This window comes from Drosophila willistoni (assembly GCF_018902025.1).
Source record: "Drosophila willistoni isolate 14030-0811.24 chromosome 2R unlocalized genomic scaffold, UCI_dwil_1.1 Seg167, whole genome shotgun sequence".
Lineage (NCBI taxonomy): Eukaryota > Metazoa > Arthropoda > Insecta > Diptera > Drosophilidae > Drosophila > Drosophila willistoni.
In genome coordinates this window covers 5,276,320-5,291,116 of record NW_025814050.1, presented here as the reverse complement: position 1 = coordinate 5,291,116, position 14,797 = coordinate 5,276,320, and the positions used below count along the sequence as shown (strand labels likewise).

Here is a 14,797-nt window from a genome sequence, read left to right as displayed (position 1 = left end):
CGGCGCGGCACAAACGACTCGATCGAGTGACTGAGTGACTGATCGAGGGGCTAATAAAAACTCCAGAGCTGTCGCAGCTCCAACAGTCCCCAAACAGTCCCCAACAGCAGCAGCAGCGCCAAGCGTCAACACTTGCGCTTATCTGCTGGCATATAAACTAAAGTCGGTGGAAACGAATTTCTCATTTGAAATTTAACAGCCCATGTGAACGCGCGCGGAACACAATATACCGCAAAACTCGATCGCAACGTTCTCCCCCACTCTCTCTCTCTTATTCTTTGTGTATTTGTTGTATGTGTGTGATGTAAAGTGTGAAAATTTCGAGAAAAAAATTCAAATAAAATAAAATCAAAAAGAAATATTAAAAATAAAGGGAAATCCAAAGAAGTGCGTCAACACACAGAGTTCCTTCAGTTGCTTTACCATACTCATTCCGTGCGGTTCTTCATATAAAGCGCGTGTTCTTCATCCGTGTCTGTGCCCAAGTGTCTCTGTGTTTGGCCAACGAAAAGTGTTTGGAGGAGTATCAAGCGAGGATCAGCAGGATCGGCAGAGTACTCTCTTGTGGGTGTTATTTTAACCCGTAACCGTGGCGAAAGAATTGGCTAATTTATTAACTTTACAAAATAACAATCCAAACATGACACAACAACCGCAATGGGGCATAAGTTTATCACGATGTAAGTGTGACAAAAATATAAAAACAAGAATAAATAAAATAAGAAAAAAGGAAAAGAAAAAGAAAAAGAAGAGGAAAACTTTGAAGTTTTAGAGTTCTATCGCGATATACCCTGTAAAAAATTTATAATATAACAAAATCAGCTTAAAGTGCTTTTGGGAGATCCTTACACCTTTTTTTAAACCAAAAAATAAAAATAAATGTTTCATGACTTAGTCTTTAAAATTCTTCAGCAGAAAAATACAATTCAAAGTTGATATTTATTTCATATTTATTTTAGTGAAGCGAATTTAACAAAATTTTGTGAGATGAGAAGTGAAAGGGAAACAAAATTTAACTTTTTAATATGTTTGCAGTCACCTACAAAAAAAAATTTGAAAAAGACGGGTTCCAATTTTTCTGAAAGCTCCTTTTTTCTAAACTAAAATTTTTGTTTTTTTGAAAATACAACAATTTTCTTTTAAATGTATATGCAATATATAAGTAAAAAAAGAATGTTTTTGTAATTTCGTTTTCAAATCAATTAATGTTCATCTTATTCATTCACATAATCGGAATATTTTAATGTGTAAAACTTTCAATTTTAATGAAAATTACCTAGATCGATTTAGGAGAATATCTCAATAAAGATTTTTGGCAATCTCAACATACTATTTACACCTTGTAAATAAAAAAAATGAAGTTTTTACCCTCACTTGCTAAATTATTTGTTTGTTCCATTGAAAGCTTCAAAAATTTTGATTACGAAAAGTAGAGAGTTCAATGTATTCAACACATTTTTTTGAAGCATTCTTGAAATGTTTAAATACGACATTTTGTTGTTGTTGGTTTCTTCTTATTGTTGTTGTTTTTGTACTTAGTGGTTTAACCGACATTGACCGACAACAACAATAACAGTAATAAAAGTATTTAAATGACGACAATGACAAAAATATAACCAAAATGAAACGAAACAAAACGTTGATTTTTGTGTTTTCTGTTTTTTGCACTTTACTTCCGATTCTTGATTTCAGTTTGTTTCAGTTTTTGTTTGTTGCTTCAGTTTTTAGATGAATTATTCGAGGCACGCGTCTACATACCTAATAATTATTAACAAAAGAAACTCAAAGAAAAGAGCAAAATACAAAAAAATGCTTCACGTTTATGTTTTATGTGATGTTTATTTTTTCATAATCACAAAAAAGTCTTGAACAAATATTTGGCAAAGAAAACCATTCAAAAGAATATATGTATGTACTTGGAACTTGCCGCTCTCTGAACAGTTAGATTTCTATATCTTCCACTTCTTATTTTATTGTTTTATGCATTTGCTTACTTCTTTTTATCCATTATTTACATATATTACGACAATTTCTTATTTCCTTTTCCACATAGTTTCTTCAAGCTTTTTTTGGGCAAGGTCAATGTAATAAAAGAGAAAAAAAAACAACTCAAATTCTCTACTTGTGTATATAGTTTTCTATATGGTATTAGAGTTCTTTTTTTATCGTCTGTCGTAAGAGTTTTTTTTTGTTTTGTGTGTGGGGGCCAATGCTTGAGCAAGTTGTTTAAAAATAATATATCTTACATACATATATAGAATCCATGTCAATACGACCAATCATGATGATGATGATGATGAAGTTTATGTAAGCCCTCAATTTGTGATCAACAACGGTTTGTTTAAGCTATTGACAATGAAATTGCAATTCAATTTAACATACTGAATCTTTAATCCATTAATTACTCTAGCTACCAAGTTTAATTATTCTTAGAACGGAAAAATTTTGCCACTAAATTGTGGTTTTATGACTGATTTGGCCCACATATAGGAGGGGGAGCTATGTGATTGACGTGCTTCATTGTGTGTACTTATAGGCTTAAGAGCTTTATGGGTTTATTAACTTAAGTGATTCTCCAAAAATTTTCCGTTTTAATACGGTTATGTTTTGGAGTCCATAGGTTTTTAACAAGTGCGTCAGACATTTAGAATGAGTCCAACAGTTGGAGACGAGTTTACATCTCTTTTGTGGCTTGGTAGCATGTTTTTTTTTAGAAAGCTAATCTCTTAACTTGGCCATAGACCATGGAAAAATGTCATTTGCCAAGGGCTCGTCAAGCTAATTACTAAGCTACATTTCTATTCAGTCACTTGTTATGCATGCTAAAACTAAACTCAATTGAACTCTTGCCAAAACGGAACACCAATAATCAAGTCGAAAATATATGTAAATATATCGAGAATTGAGGGGCATATCTCTATACTATATATATGCTTGTACTTTAGCCTCGAACTCAATCCATTACACTTAAATATTTTCGCCAGAATATTGTGTCAAGCTATCAATTAGCTCATGATTAACTGAATATACATACATATACTTTCAAGTGTGTGTATGTATGTATGTACTTTTTATGGCCTGGCAAGTAGCTGGTCTTGATAAATCTCAAAATGGGAATATCAACATCAACAACATCATCATTGTAATCATAATTTTTTTTTGTTGCACATCATATAATATACAAGCCAACAAAAGTTTATCACTCGAGTTACTAAAAATATCATACCAAAAATATGCATATAAAATTATACAGACACATGTACATATGTACCCATATATAGAATATACATACACTTGCACTCAACTTCCAAGTCACGTGGTGGGAAACGCTTTGAAAGATACAAAGATTCAAATTTCCTTATATCCTTATTGGATTCTTTGTATAATTTACTTTCTTCTTAGCAGTCAATGAAATATATTTGTATATATTTCAAATTTGAAAAATTCATTTAAATTGAAACAAAGTAAACAACTTAAAAAATTTTTAAAGTCCATAACTCAAACTAATGTCTTGGCTGACTTTAATGGTTTTCTCAGCTTTACGTAAGATAAAACACAAGTTTTCTAAATTGATTTTGGTAATTCTAATTATCAGTAAAAAAACCCAGTTACCTTAATGGATATTGTTTTGTAAAACTCCTTACTGCATTTAATATAATATGTCCATTAATTATACTAAATAAAGAAGGGGTAACGTTTTTAGTTAAGTCTCAGAAAATAAATTTAGTAAATTTTGTGGTCTTGTTATGGATAGAAAAGTTCTTAACATCTGCTTTGAGATTTTTTATGTAATCAAATAATTAGGTATTCCTAAAAAATGTAAACTGTAAACTAATGTAAACTATTGTGTCTTGTCAACAATCTATTGATATATAGATTCCTATAGATTCCTTTAAGAAATAATTTTAGACTACAGTTTGTCAGAAATTAATTATAATTTGGGCATCAGGAATATTTGTGCACTTTACACAATTAAATTTAGTGACTTTTACATATTATTTTGTCTGCTTGCTATAAATTATTTGAAAGTTATGCTTTTTATACTTTTTATTATACCCTTGCAAAAAGGGTATATTAATTTTGGTCAGAAGTGTGCAACGCATAGAAGGAAGCATTTCCGACCATATAAAGTATATATATTCTTGATCAGCACGACGAGACGAGTTCAAATAGCCATGTCCGTCCGTCCGTCCGTCCGTCTGTCCGTCCGTCTGTCCGTCCGTCTGGATCAACGCAAACTCCTCCTAGACCCTAAAAGCTACAGAGCTGAAATTTTGCATGTAGGCTTGTATATACTGCAGGCGTTGTATATCTCGGATTCAGCCGGATCGGATCACTATATCATATAGCTCCCATACAAATGGCAAAGTCACGAACAGTGACTTTTCTCAATAACTTTGTTATTTTCTGAGCTATTGTCATGAAATTTCATATTGGTGAATTAATTACACATATAAACGACTGTGCCAAATCAAGATCGGGTGACTATATCATATAGCTCCTATAGAAACGATCTTTCGAAAACAGTGACTTTTGTCAATAACTTCGTTACTTTTGACGCGATTGCTTTTAAATTAAACATTTGTTAGTTTAATATATCTGTTAATGACTGTGCTGAATTTGATAAAGATCGGGTTACTATATCAAATAGCTCCCATAGGAACGATCGGTGGAAAACAGTGACTTTGATCAATATCTTTGTTATTTCCAATACTAAGATTGGCCGTTCTTTCGCAAATGTTAGCCTTTTTAGCTTGAACGTTTTTCCACTTTGATGGCTTTAGGTAAGGAAAGAATTACCATAAAAGTTGCAAGGGTATACAAACTTTGACGCGGTCGAAGTTAGCCCCGGCTCTCTGGTTTATTATAATAAAGTAGACAAAACTTCATTGCAATTAACATAAATTTTTAAATGTTTTCATAAATAAAACTTTAAAAAATGGTTTTAGACTTATTCCAACTACTGTGTATTGACTTTTCTATAACTAAAATGTTAATAAATGGGTTTTGGTAGTTTAATATAAAAATCTCCTTCTTCGCTACAAAAAACATTTTCTAATAACTTTTTCAATGTTTTAATTCAACTTTTAATAATCAAATAAGAGAAACTTTATGTATTAATACTGTTAATAACCAGTTGAAGGATTCGGTTAATAAAAAGCAATTTAATCAACTAAAAAAATTCTTATTTGATGGTTAAAAACGTACAAGTACTCAACTTTTGAAAGCAAAACTATAGTTTGCTTTGTTTTAGAACCCTTAATACACTTATGGTTAGCCATAGCTATAGTTAGCATAATCAATTACAGTCAATGGAATTCGGTTGAGATAATCTTTTCATTAGATCCATAACTATTCAACTAGATTCACTAGATGCATAACTATTTCATAGTCCATATAACATGGCTTATCAGTATGATGAGTTAGTTAGCCAAGTGTAACCATATATTTTAGAGCCAATTTAAGGCGTCTAATCGTGATTGGAAGTGAATTATGGCACTTACTTAATGTGATTAGCGTCTACTTTTACACACACACACACACACACACACACATACAGAGTATATAGACTTGGGTATTGCCTTCGTAAGCTTATCAACTTATCATACGATCGATGGTAATCATATTAAACGAATTGTTTTTTTTTTTTTTTTGTTAAATATTTTATTTGACAATCGTGTGGCCAATTGCTTATAAATTTTGTCGGCTTCGCCAGTTAAAGCAATTTTTTATTTTATTTTGTGGTGGCTTTTGTTAAATAAAAATGTTAAATATTGACATATTGTTAAATTGCCAGCCTCAATTGGATGGCAAACCAAAGTAGCGGTATACATACGTCAAAATATATACATATAAACGTATTTATTAATGTTAATTTATAAGTTAAATAAAGTTGTCAGCTAGTGACGTCGTTCCAGAAAGACAGAGACAGAAATGGAGCTAGTTTTGTATGTGGGTGGATTGACAGTTGTAGTTGTTGCTGGTTGGAGCGTGAATAATTATAAATGTGTGACAAAAATTGTTATGATCTAATAATACAGTCATGAACTCTAGCGGACTTATTTACCTGTTGAGGGAATACTATACCTACTGATTATGTTAATAAAATTGTTTTTGATTGTGATATTCATTAGAATTCCTCTATTCATATGGGTCAATGTTAATCTTTTGAGTTATAGAGTCCGAGCACACGAGCCCCGTCCATCTTCATGAATTCAACCTTCAATGCGGATCTCTTCAATTGGCAAGTTGTCAAAAAAAATATAAATATCTACTGAATTTTTCATTGTTTTTGGAGCCCTTCAAAATAAAATTAATTTGTTGTTGTCTTTTAATTGCTACCCATTCGTCTTTATGATCTTCATTTCCCCATACTCTCTCCTTTTTTTTTTTTTATTTTGATATGGCACACATGTTAGGGATTGGAAATGCACTTGAGCCTTTTATCGCAGATCTAATGTACTTCAGAAACCAATAGTAACTATGAACAACCTTATCATTAGACACAATTCCGATTTTATAATACAATAATCGGTTGTTAAAGTGCGAGCGCCCGCCCGACCGTTCGCCCGCCATTCGTGAAACTGATTATGAGTGCATAGCGCCGTCGTTTTTGTTTCTAATCACGTGAAAGAAGTGCGAACCCAATAAAAATATATTATAAACATATTTGGGTTCTCAGAAGGGTCATAAACAAATTTTTGTTAGCTCATAATTTTCATAAAAATTCTTGAAATGTTATTGAGATTATATTTTATAAAGGTTCTAATCGAGATAAATGTCAAGGCGGTCAAATTCTTTTCTAGATTACATTGTAAAAAGTTAATACTAAATCAAAGGCCTCTTTAATCTCGAAATATTAAGATGAACAATGATATTAATAATTTTGTAATTAAAGTATATATAAAAAGAATTTTATCACAATTAGAACTTAGTTTTTCCATTGTCACAATTCTTTCTGGATATGACGACTTTTTAAACTTTATAACTATTTTAGATATAACTCAACCTTAGTATCTTAAGGAAAAGAATGGGGCGGATGGACACTCCGTTTCTCGTGTTAGTATAACAAAATATCAATATAGTTTTTGACCTGCAAGAATCTGTTTTCAGTTTGGCACTTGCTCGATACCGATTGAAGGACTTATTCATTTTATGCTGTCAACTTTGACAACTTATCCTTTATTTTAACGAAAGAATATCCATCCATTTGTTTCTATTACTAACATCGGGTGGTAAATAAACGACTGTGTGAATTAAATGCATTTTGATACAATTTTAAAATATTTCCAAGTCGGAAAGAATGAAGTACAATTTCTTAAAATTGGTCGCCCTTTAAAAAGCGGTAGTCATGGGTATTTCCCCCAAAAGCTTGGATAATAAATAACTTTGTATTTTTATCTTTAAAAAATAGTTTTGAACATTGTTTTCCTCTGTCAATCATCTGTAGCTCAAAAACTTACAACTAACTAACTTTCTTACAATAACTTACACTTACTTTTAACCACGTTTAGAAGTTTATCCTCTTTTGTGATAGTTTAAATTTATTCCTTATCTTCGACATATTACATTGAATGAAAGAATAGAGTTTGAAATTGTTTATTTTGATATAAATCATATGAAAATTTAGATAAAATCCACATAAATATACATAGTTGGTATAAAAGGGATTATATCCTTGCTTAGTTAGGCTTGCCCTTCACTTTTTCATTTAATTCTTAAAGGAAACCTTTTAATGAACCCGTATTTAGGCAAAGTTTAAAATAAATTGATATTTAAGGGGCTCATTAAATGTGGATCTATTATGTTCTCGCAATGTCAAAAGCTTCAATTTAATCTTGTACCATTCGCAAATAGTATTCAGATTTAAATTGAATTTGTTGTAATTACATTTTCATTTCATTAATTAATAAAATTCCTATTGTCTTTTTCCAACTATAGAGGTGGATTTTATAAAAAAAAAATTCAAGAAATCACTTCATTATAATTGCAGTGTCGTGCGGAATCGAATTACTCGTAAAACTAGAGCAATCAACATGACAATTTGAACTCTAACAGCGCAAATTGATTTGTGCCCAATTGAATAAATTGTATATAACTATATAATATATATACATTTATATTTTATATTATCATGTTGACCAAAAATTTATTTACGTATTTGAAACAATTTGAGCGTAACGTTAAGCCAATTTATGACCGATTAGCAAACAAATTTAACCTACGTCAAAGAAAAACCAGTTTACTTTTATTAAGTATCCCTCATAGATGTTATCTTTAGCTAATTAATGACTTTCACTTGCTTATTTCAGTTTTTATAATACCACAGCGTGTGATATTGGCCATCATGGGCTTTCTGGCCATCCTGAATGCCTACACGATGCGTATTTGTCTCTCGCAGGCAATCACAGTGCTGGTGGTTAAAAAGAATGTGACAGGTGACGATAGCGATACCGCCATTTGTGAAGCTGATGATCTAGATGATGGTGCAAATGTAAGTGTATTTATGGGACTGCCCAAAGGAAGTTATTGATTTTTCTTTTCTAATCTCACAGTCCGGAGGCGAATATGAATGGTCGGAAGAGCTGCAGGGCCTAATTCTATCATCTTTCTATATTGGTTATATTGTCACACATATTCCTGGCGGTCTATTGGCTGAGAAATTCGGCGGCAAATGGACTTTGGGTCTGGGCATCCTGTCTACAGCCATCTTCACCATGCTAACACCCTTGGCCATACAGCAAGGAGGTTCCGATTGGTTAATTGTGACTCGTGTTTTGATGGGTCTGGGCGAAGGTACCACATTCCCCGCTCTAAGTGTCTTGCTTGCTGCCTGGGTGCCAGCCAATGAACGTGGTAAATTGGGCGCCTTGGTCTTGGGAGGTGGTCAAGTGGGCACTATTATGGGTAATCTGTTATCTGGTGTATTTCTTGATGAATATGACTGGCCATTTGTGTTCTACTTCTTTGGCGGTCTGGGCGTTATATGGTTCTTGATCTTTGTAAGTAACAAACTAAATGATGAGTTTTTGGCACTAAGCTTTAATGTCTATTTCCTCATTTCATAGATTCTGTTGTGCTTCAGCGATCCTACCAGCCATCCATTTATCAAGCCCAGCGAACGCGAATATTTGGTTAAAGAAATTGGCAACATTGGACGCAATAAGAGTCTGCCACCCACACCCTGGAAGGCCATTCTGACGAATCTGCCTATGTTTGCCTTAGTCTGTGCACAGATTGGTCACGATTGGGGCTTCTATATCATGGTCACCGATTTGCCCAAATATATGGCTGATGTCCTGCAATTCTCCATTAAGGCCAACGGCTTGTACTCCTCATTGCCCTATGTGATGATGTGGATTGTGTCGGTGGGCAGTGGTTTTGTGGCCGATTATTTGATCCGTCGCAACATTATGAATACGACAAATACCCGTAAAGTGATGACAGGTTTGGCTGCCTTTGGACCTGCTATATTCATGGTGGGTGCATCCTATGCTGGCTGTGATCGTACTCTGGTTGTGGTTCTCTTTACCATCTGCATGGGTCTGATGGGTGCATTCTATGCGGGCATGAAACTGACTCCTCTAGATTTGAGTCCCAACTATGCCGGTACACTGATGGCCATCACAAACGGAATCGGGGCCATTACGGGAGTGATTACGCCATATCTGGTCGGAGTGATGACACCAAATGTAAGTTCACGTCACAGAAATCAGATTATCGGACAATTACTGACCAAAATTATCCATTTTGCAGGCCTCGCTTTTGGAATGGCGAACAGTATTCTGGGTGGCCTTTGCCGTACTCTTTGTCACCGCCATTGTCTACTGCTTCTGGGCTTCGGGTGAAATTCAGCCCTTCAATAATATACCCATCGAACCGCGCTCTGTGGACTTTGAGGCCGAGGAGCGCAAGCCCCATCCATTCTCCGATCATCAGACAAAGTCTGCTCAGCATAGCTCTTAAGGCTCCAAGCCCTCTATTGTGCCATAAACTTATATATATATATATGTGTATATGTATGTCTCCATGTATTCAACTTGGAATTTTCTGTTTGTCTAGTTATTGATTAGTCAAGAGAAAAGAAATGTTAGACATTGTTATGTGTATATTTTATACCTATTACCTTAATATTGCATTGCTAGTTTTATAGTATCGCCGATCTAGGCCGATCCAAAAAAAAGATGAAAACAAATAACCAGAACCGTACAGGCACTACACTATGTGGCATTAACTACTACTTAAGCGAATTTACTTACACATACACACACCCACACACATACTAATTATTTAAATAAGCAACTCTACTCTCTTTAATTAATTATCTATTATTTAGTATTTTAAAAGCGAAACACCTACAAAAAATACTTAAGGCATTTCTTCATTTTGCATTCTTAGTACTTAAGTCAGTGTTGTAAAGCGCTAGAAAAGATATAGTACTTAGTTCGAAAACAAAAAAACAATTATTGTAGAAATTTAAACTTTTTTTTAATATTGTTGATCAATGTGTAAACTATGTAAACAAAATTTGCGTGTTACTGTTTTTTATCAAATAATGTTAGTCAAATAAAGTGCATACCGAAAAAATTTATAACTTCTCTAGTTTAATTTTAAAAACAAAAAATTCCTGGACAAAAATATTTTCCCTCAAAGTTAAATAATCCATCTAAAATATTTCCATTAATGTTTTTAATTGCTAATGTCATGTAGACAATTTAATCGAAGAATATTTTTATACCCTTGCAAAAAGGATATATTCATGTTGGTCAGAAGTGTGCAACGCATAGAAGAAAGCATCTCCGACCGTATAAAGTATATATATTCTTGATCAGCACGACAAGACAACCTCAAATAGTCATGTCCGTCTGCCTGTCCGTCCGTCTGGATCGACGCGAACTTTTAGACCGTAAATGCTACAATGAAATTTTACACGTAAGCTTGTATATACTGCACAGTTTGTATATCTCGGATTCAGCCGGATCGGACCACCATATCATATCGCTCCCATGCAATAATAACTTCGTTATTTTCTGAGCTTTCATCGAAATTTAATGAAATTTAATATTAGTAAGTTTATTACACCTATATTCAACTGTGCCAAATTTGATCAAGATCGGGTGACTATATCATATTGCTTCAACAGTGAGTACTGTCACTAACTTCGTTACTTTTGACGAAATTGTCTTAAAAATTTCGCAATTTAACGTAGCTCTTAATGACTGTACTATATCATATAGCTCCCCATAGGAACAATCGGTGTTCAAAAACTTTATTATTTCCTATACTAAAATTGTAGGCCGTTCTTTCGCCTTTTTTTAAGACATTAGACTTTTAAAACGTTTTTCCACTTTGACGGCCATAGATAGGGAAAAAGTAACAAAACACTTTGACGCGGTCGAAGTTACCCCAGGGCCTCTGGTTTAGTATAATGTCCACCCTTAATTAAGGGGTTTCGTTCCTAGGAAACACCAAGTTAATCGAATCAACGAATGAATCTAATTTGATTGGTAAAATTTGTCGTTTTCAGTCTTTTAGTTAATGCAAATTATTCCGTCAACTTCAAGAAAGGACTGATCTAGTTGGGTGATCCAGGCAATTTGAAACTTCAGACACCAGGCAGGACACGATCTTTTAGTCTTATTCGCACATTTTAATTTTACAGTTTATTCCTTATTATGAAAATAAGTAGAATATATAATTAATATATTAATAACAAACATATGCTTCGGTAAGCCGAATTCGACTTGGTCTTGGTGGTGGGTGAGAAAGCATTCCTCCTGAAAGTATGCCACAAAATTTGGATGCTAAAAATTCGGTTTACACTTAAAGAACATTTTGAAAATAAATTAATTTGTTTAGTTTTGATTAAGTGACATTATATTTTCTTTTCAATTTTGTTTAATATTTATTTTTGTTATTCTCTAACAAATTTGCGCTATTCAAATCGTTCCAATCACATATGAATCCCTACCAAAGATTTCCTTCAAGATGGCGGAGCGTACGGAACGAGTGCAGTCAGATTGGGGGCGAAAGCTTTCCCGGTGTAAGGCAGTCGCAAAACTCACTGAGATTCTGAATAAGATAGTTTTGATTTGCTTTCTAGGTTGTCGGTTCCGCCAGAGAATTGTATTAGAACTCATGGGTCTATTAGCCATTATTTTTTGCTATATGACTCGAATATGCTTGTCGCATGCCATAACCGTGCTAGTTATAAAACAAACAAATGCGTCCAATAATTCATTAAATATAACTGATTGTTGTCCACGAGATGAAAACTTTAATGAGGTAAGCTGAAGACAGTGACATCAAATGGAAGTCAAAATTAAATGCTTTTGTTTTTTATTCTTGTTCCAGCCCAGTGGTACATATAATTGGTCAGAGATACTTCAGGGTTTTATTTTGTCATCATTTTTTATTGGGTATTTCGTTGCCCAATTACCTGGTGTCATATTAACGAATAGATTTGGTGGCAAATGGATAATAACTGCAGGTATGTTCTTCTCAGGACTCTCATCGGTTGTGTCACCATTGGTCATTAAGTCCTATGGACCATATGCTTTCATAATAATGCGCATTGTTATGGGCCTGGGGCAAGGTTTGACATTTCCAGCTTTAAGCGGCATAATCGATAGTTGGATACCACCCAGTGAACGGGGGACAATGGGAGCCTTTATCATATGTGGTGGAATGTTGGGCAGCTTTGCCGGCAATATATTCTCTGGTATACTTTTAGATAGATGTCATTGGTCTTTCGTTTTCATAGCCTTTGGTGTTCTTAGCCTTATCTGGTGTATTTTCTTTGTGAGTATGGGTCTCTTTAATGGTAAGAATAGTTCTTTTTTAGATACTTTTTTTAGATTTTCTTATGCTATAGCTATCCTGAAACCCATCCCTATATTACGACAAATGAGTTAAATTATCTTTACAATGAAATGGGAGATCTGGGACGTAGGGAAAAGCCGCCCGTTCCTTGGAAAGAAATTCTAAGTAGTGGAGCCATTTGGCCATTAATATTCGCTCAATTTGCGCACGATTGGGCCATGTCTCTGATCGTCAGCGATTTACCTAAATATTTCTCACATATACTAGGTATCGGAGTGTTTAATAATGGTATCTATACATCGGTGCTCTTTATACCTTTTGCGATATCTGCAATTATCTTTGGGTTTATTGGAGATTGTTTAATACTCAGGGAATTAATGGAAGTTACCACTGTCAGAAAACTCATGACAGTTATCGGTGGGTATGAGTACGAGAATATAAACTGCTCTAAATTAAGACTTCTATGCCTATATCATCTGTTCAGCTGCTTGGGGTGGTGGTGCCTTTATAATTGGTGCTTCTTATGGCAATTGCTATCGCACAATTGTCATTGCCCTTTTTATGTTGTCCATGTTTTATATGGGTTCCTACTACACTGGCATTAAGTTAGTTCCCATGGACTTCAGTCCCAACAATGCGGGATCTGTTGCTGCCATTGTAAATAGCATTGGAACGATAGCTGCTTTCTTAGCACCCACAACGACGGGCTTCATCGTGTCTAATGCAAGTCAAGAAAAACTCAAGCCTTTCTTTTGTTCATTATCCATCTGAAAATTTTTGTATTTTTGTTCCCCACAGAGCATCATGTGGCATTGGCGGTTATCCTTTTGGCTGGCATTTGGGTTGCTATTCTTTAACGGTTTTATATTCCTCCTTTGGGGTACTGCAGAAGTCCAACCCTATGATGAGCCAGAGAAGAAACAAGCCCAATAAGCGCCTTTCCCAGCTTAATACCTTATGCAATAACTACAAAATTATAATTAAGAACAAATGTTTAGAAATTTGCCACGTAATATATACGCATCATAAATTTAAGAAAACCAATTCACAGGTTTATACTATTCATCAACATTTATAAAGCGATAAGGAATTTTTAAAAATTGCGTTACGCAATTCAAGAATTGTCTTCTTTAAACAGAGCCATATTTGCAATTCCATAAATATTTATGAAGAATTTAAATAGAGATATAAGTCACAGCTGAAAATAATTAGTAAAATTATTTGATTTTAAGAACTTTTTTTAATATGTATGAATAATGTGCAAGTCATGAAATCCACACAGAGGGAAAGGTAATTGTACGTTTATATGTGTTACCTAACATATTTTACGAATAATGCTATTAATATTTTATAAGTCAGAGACTATCTAATTCTTAAATTCCAAATTACATATAAAACAGATTAACAATTAAAAATTCTTTCTTCATGTAGCTTCATTAAAAAATTACTGTCTCTTTGTTATACCATACACCCATAAAGTGAAATGGTATATTAAAGTCGCCAAAATGTATGTAACAGGCAGAAGGAAGCTTTTCCGACCACATAAAGTAAATATATTCTTGATCGGCATCAACAGCCGAGTCGATCTGGCCACGTCCGTCCGTCCGTCTGTCCGTATGAACACCTAGATATCGGAGACTGTAAAAGCTAGAGCCACCAAATTTAGTATGTAGACTCGTGTAGTAGGTTAAGTGATCAAGTTTATTTCAAATTTTTGCCACGCTCCTTTCCGCCCCCGGAATTTAAAAAAAGCGCTTATCTCATAAACTATTCTAGCTAGAGACACCATTTTTGGTATGTATGTTTGCTTAGTAAATCCGCACATTTTATATTTTTAAAAATTTTTAATAAAAATCAGACCAAAAATAGCCAAGTTATGAATATAAACGTTTTTCCATAAGGCCGGAGTTGGCCGTTCTCTGGTGGGGGCGCTAGGGTGCTCGTATGCTTGAGTGAGCGAGATACTAAGCTATGC

At 33.9% G+C, this 14,797-nt stretch overlaps 2 protein-coding genes across 2 annotated transcripts; both read left to right on the top strand.

The window, feature by feature from the left end:
- LOC6644198 (putative inorganic phosphate cotransporter) lies at positions 1-10,594 on the top strand. The gene is made up of 5 exons (XM_002066774.4): positions 1-680; positions 8,313-8,494; positions 8,556-9,002; positions 9,069-9,692; positions 9,757-10,594. The coding sequence occupies exons 1-5, from the start codon at positions 641-643 to the stop codon at positions 9,964-9,966; spliced, it is 1,503 nt and encodes a 500-aa protein (XP_002066810.1). The 5' UTR covers positions 1-640; the 3' UTR covers positions 9,967-10,594.
- Positions 10,595-11,875: 1,281 nt separating this feature from the next.
- LOC6644197 (putative inorganic phosphate cotransporter) lies at positions 11,876-13,866 on the top strand. Its single transcript, XM_023176739.2, has 6 exons — positions 11,876-12,043; positions 12,104-12,285; positions 12,355-12,801; positions 12,858-13,239; positions 13,307-13,545; positions 13,621-13,866. The coding sequence occupies exons 1-6, from the start codon at positions 11,989-11,991 to the stop codon at positions 13,753-13,755; spliced, it is 1,440 nt and encodes a 479-aa protein (XP_023032507.1). The 5' UTR covers positions 11,876-11,988; the 3' UTR covers positions 13,756-13,866.
- The last annotated feature ends 931 nt before the right edge of the window (positions 13,867-14,797 follow it).

What these genes read in the sequence shown, in the direction of transcription:
- LOC6644197 (XM_023176739.2), top strand. Translation starts at nt 11,989, where the DNA reads ATGGCGGAGCGTACGGAACGAGTGCAGTCAGATTGGGGGCGAAAGCTT. An exon ending in TTATCTGGTGTATTTTCTTT is followed by an intron (nt 12,802 to 12,857) that starts GTGAGTATGGGT and finishes TACTTTTTTTAG; the next exon opens with ATTTTCTTATGCTATAGCTA. An exon ending in AAAACTCATGACAGTTATCG is followed by an intron (nt 13,240 to 13,306) that starts GTGGGTATGAGT and finishes TCATCTGTTCAG; the next exon opens with CTGCTTGGGGTGGTGGTGCC.
- LOC6644198 (XM_002066774.4), top strand. Translation starts at nt 641, where the DNA reads ATGACACAACAACCGCAATGGGGCATAAGTTTATCACGAT. An exon ending in ATCTAGATGATGGTGCAAAT is followed by an intron (nt 8,495 to 8,555) that starts GTAAGTGTATTT and finishes CTAATCTCACAG; the next exon opens with TCCGGAGGCGAATATGAATG. An exon ending in TTATATGGTTCTTGATCTTT is followed by an intron (nt 9,003 to 9,068) that starts GTAAGTAACAAA and finishes CTCATTTCATAG; the next exon opens with ATTCTGTTGTGCTTCAGCGA.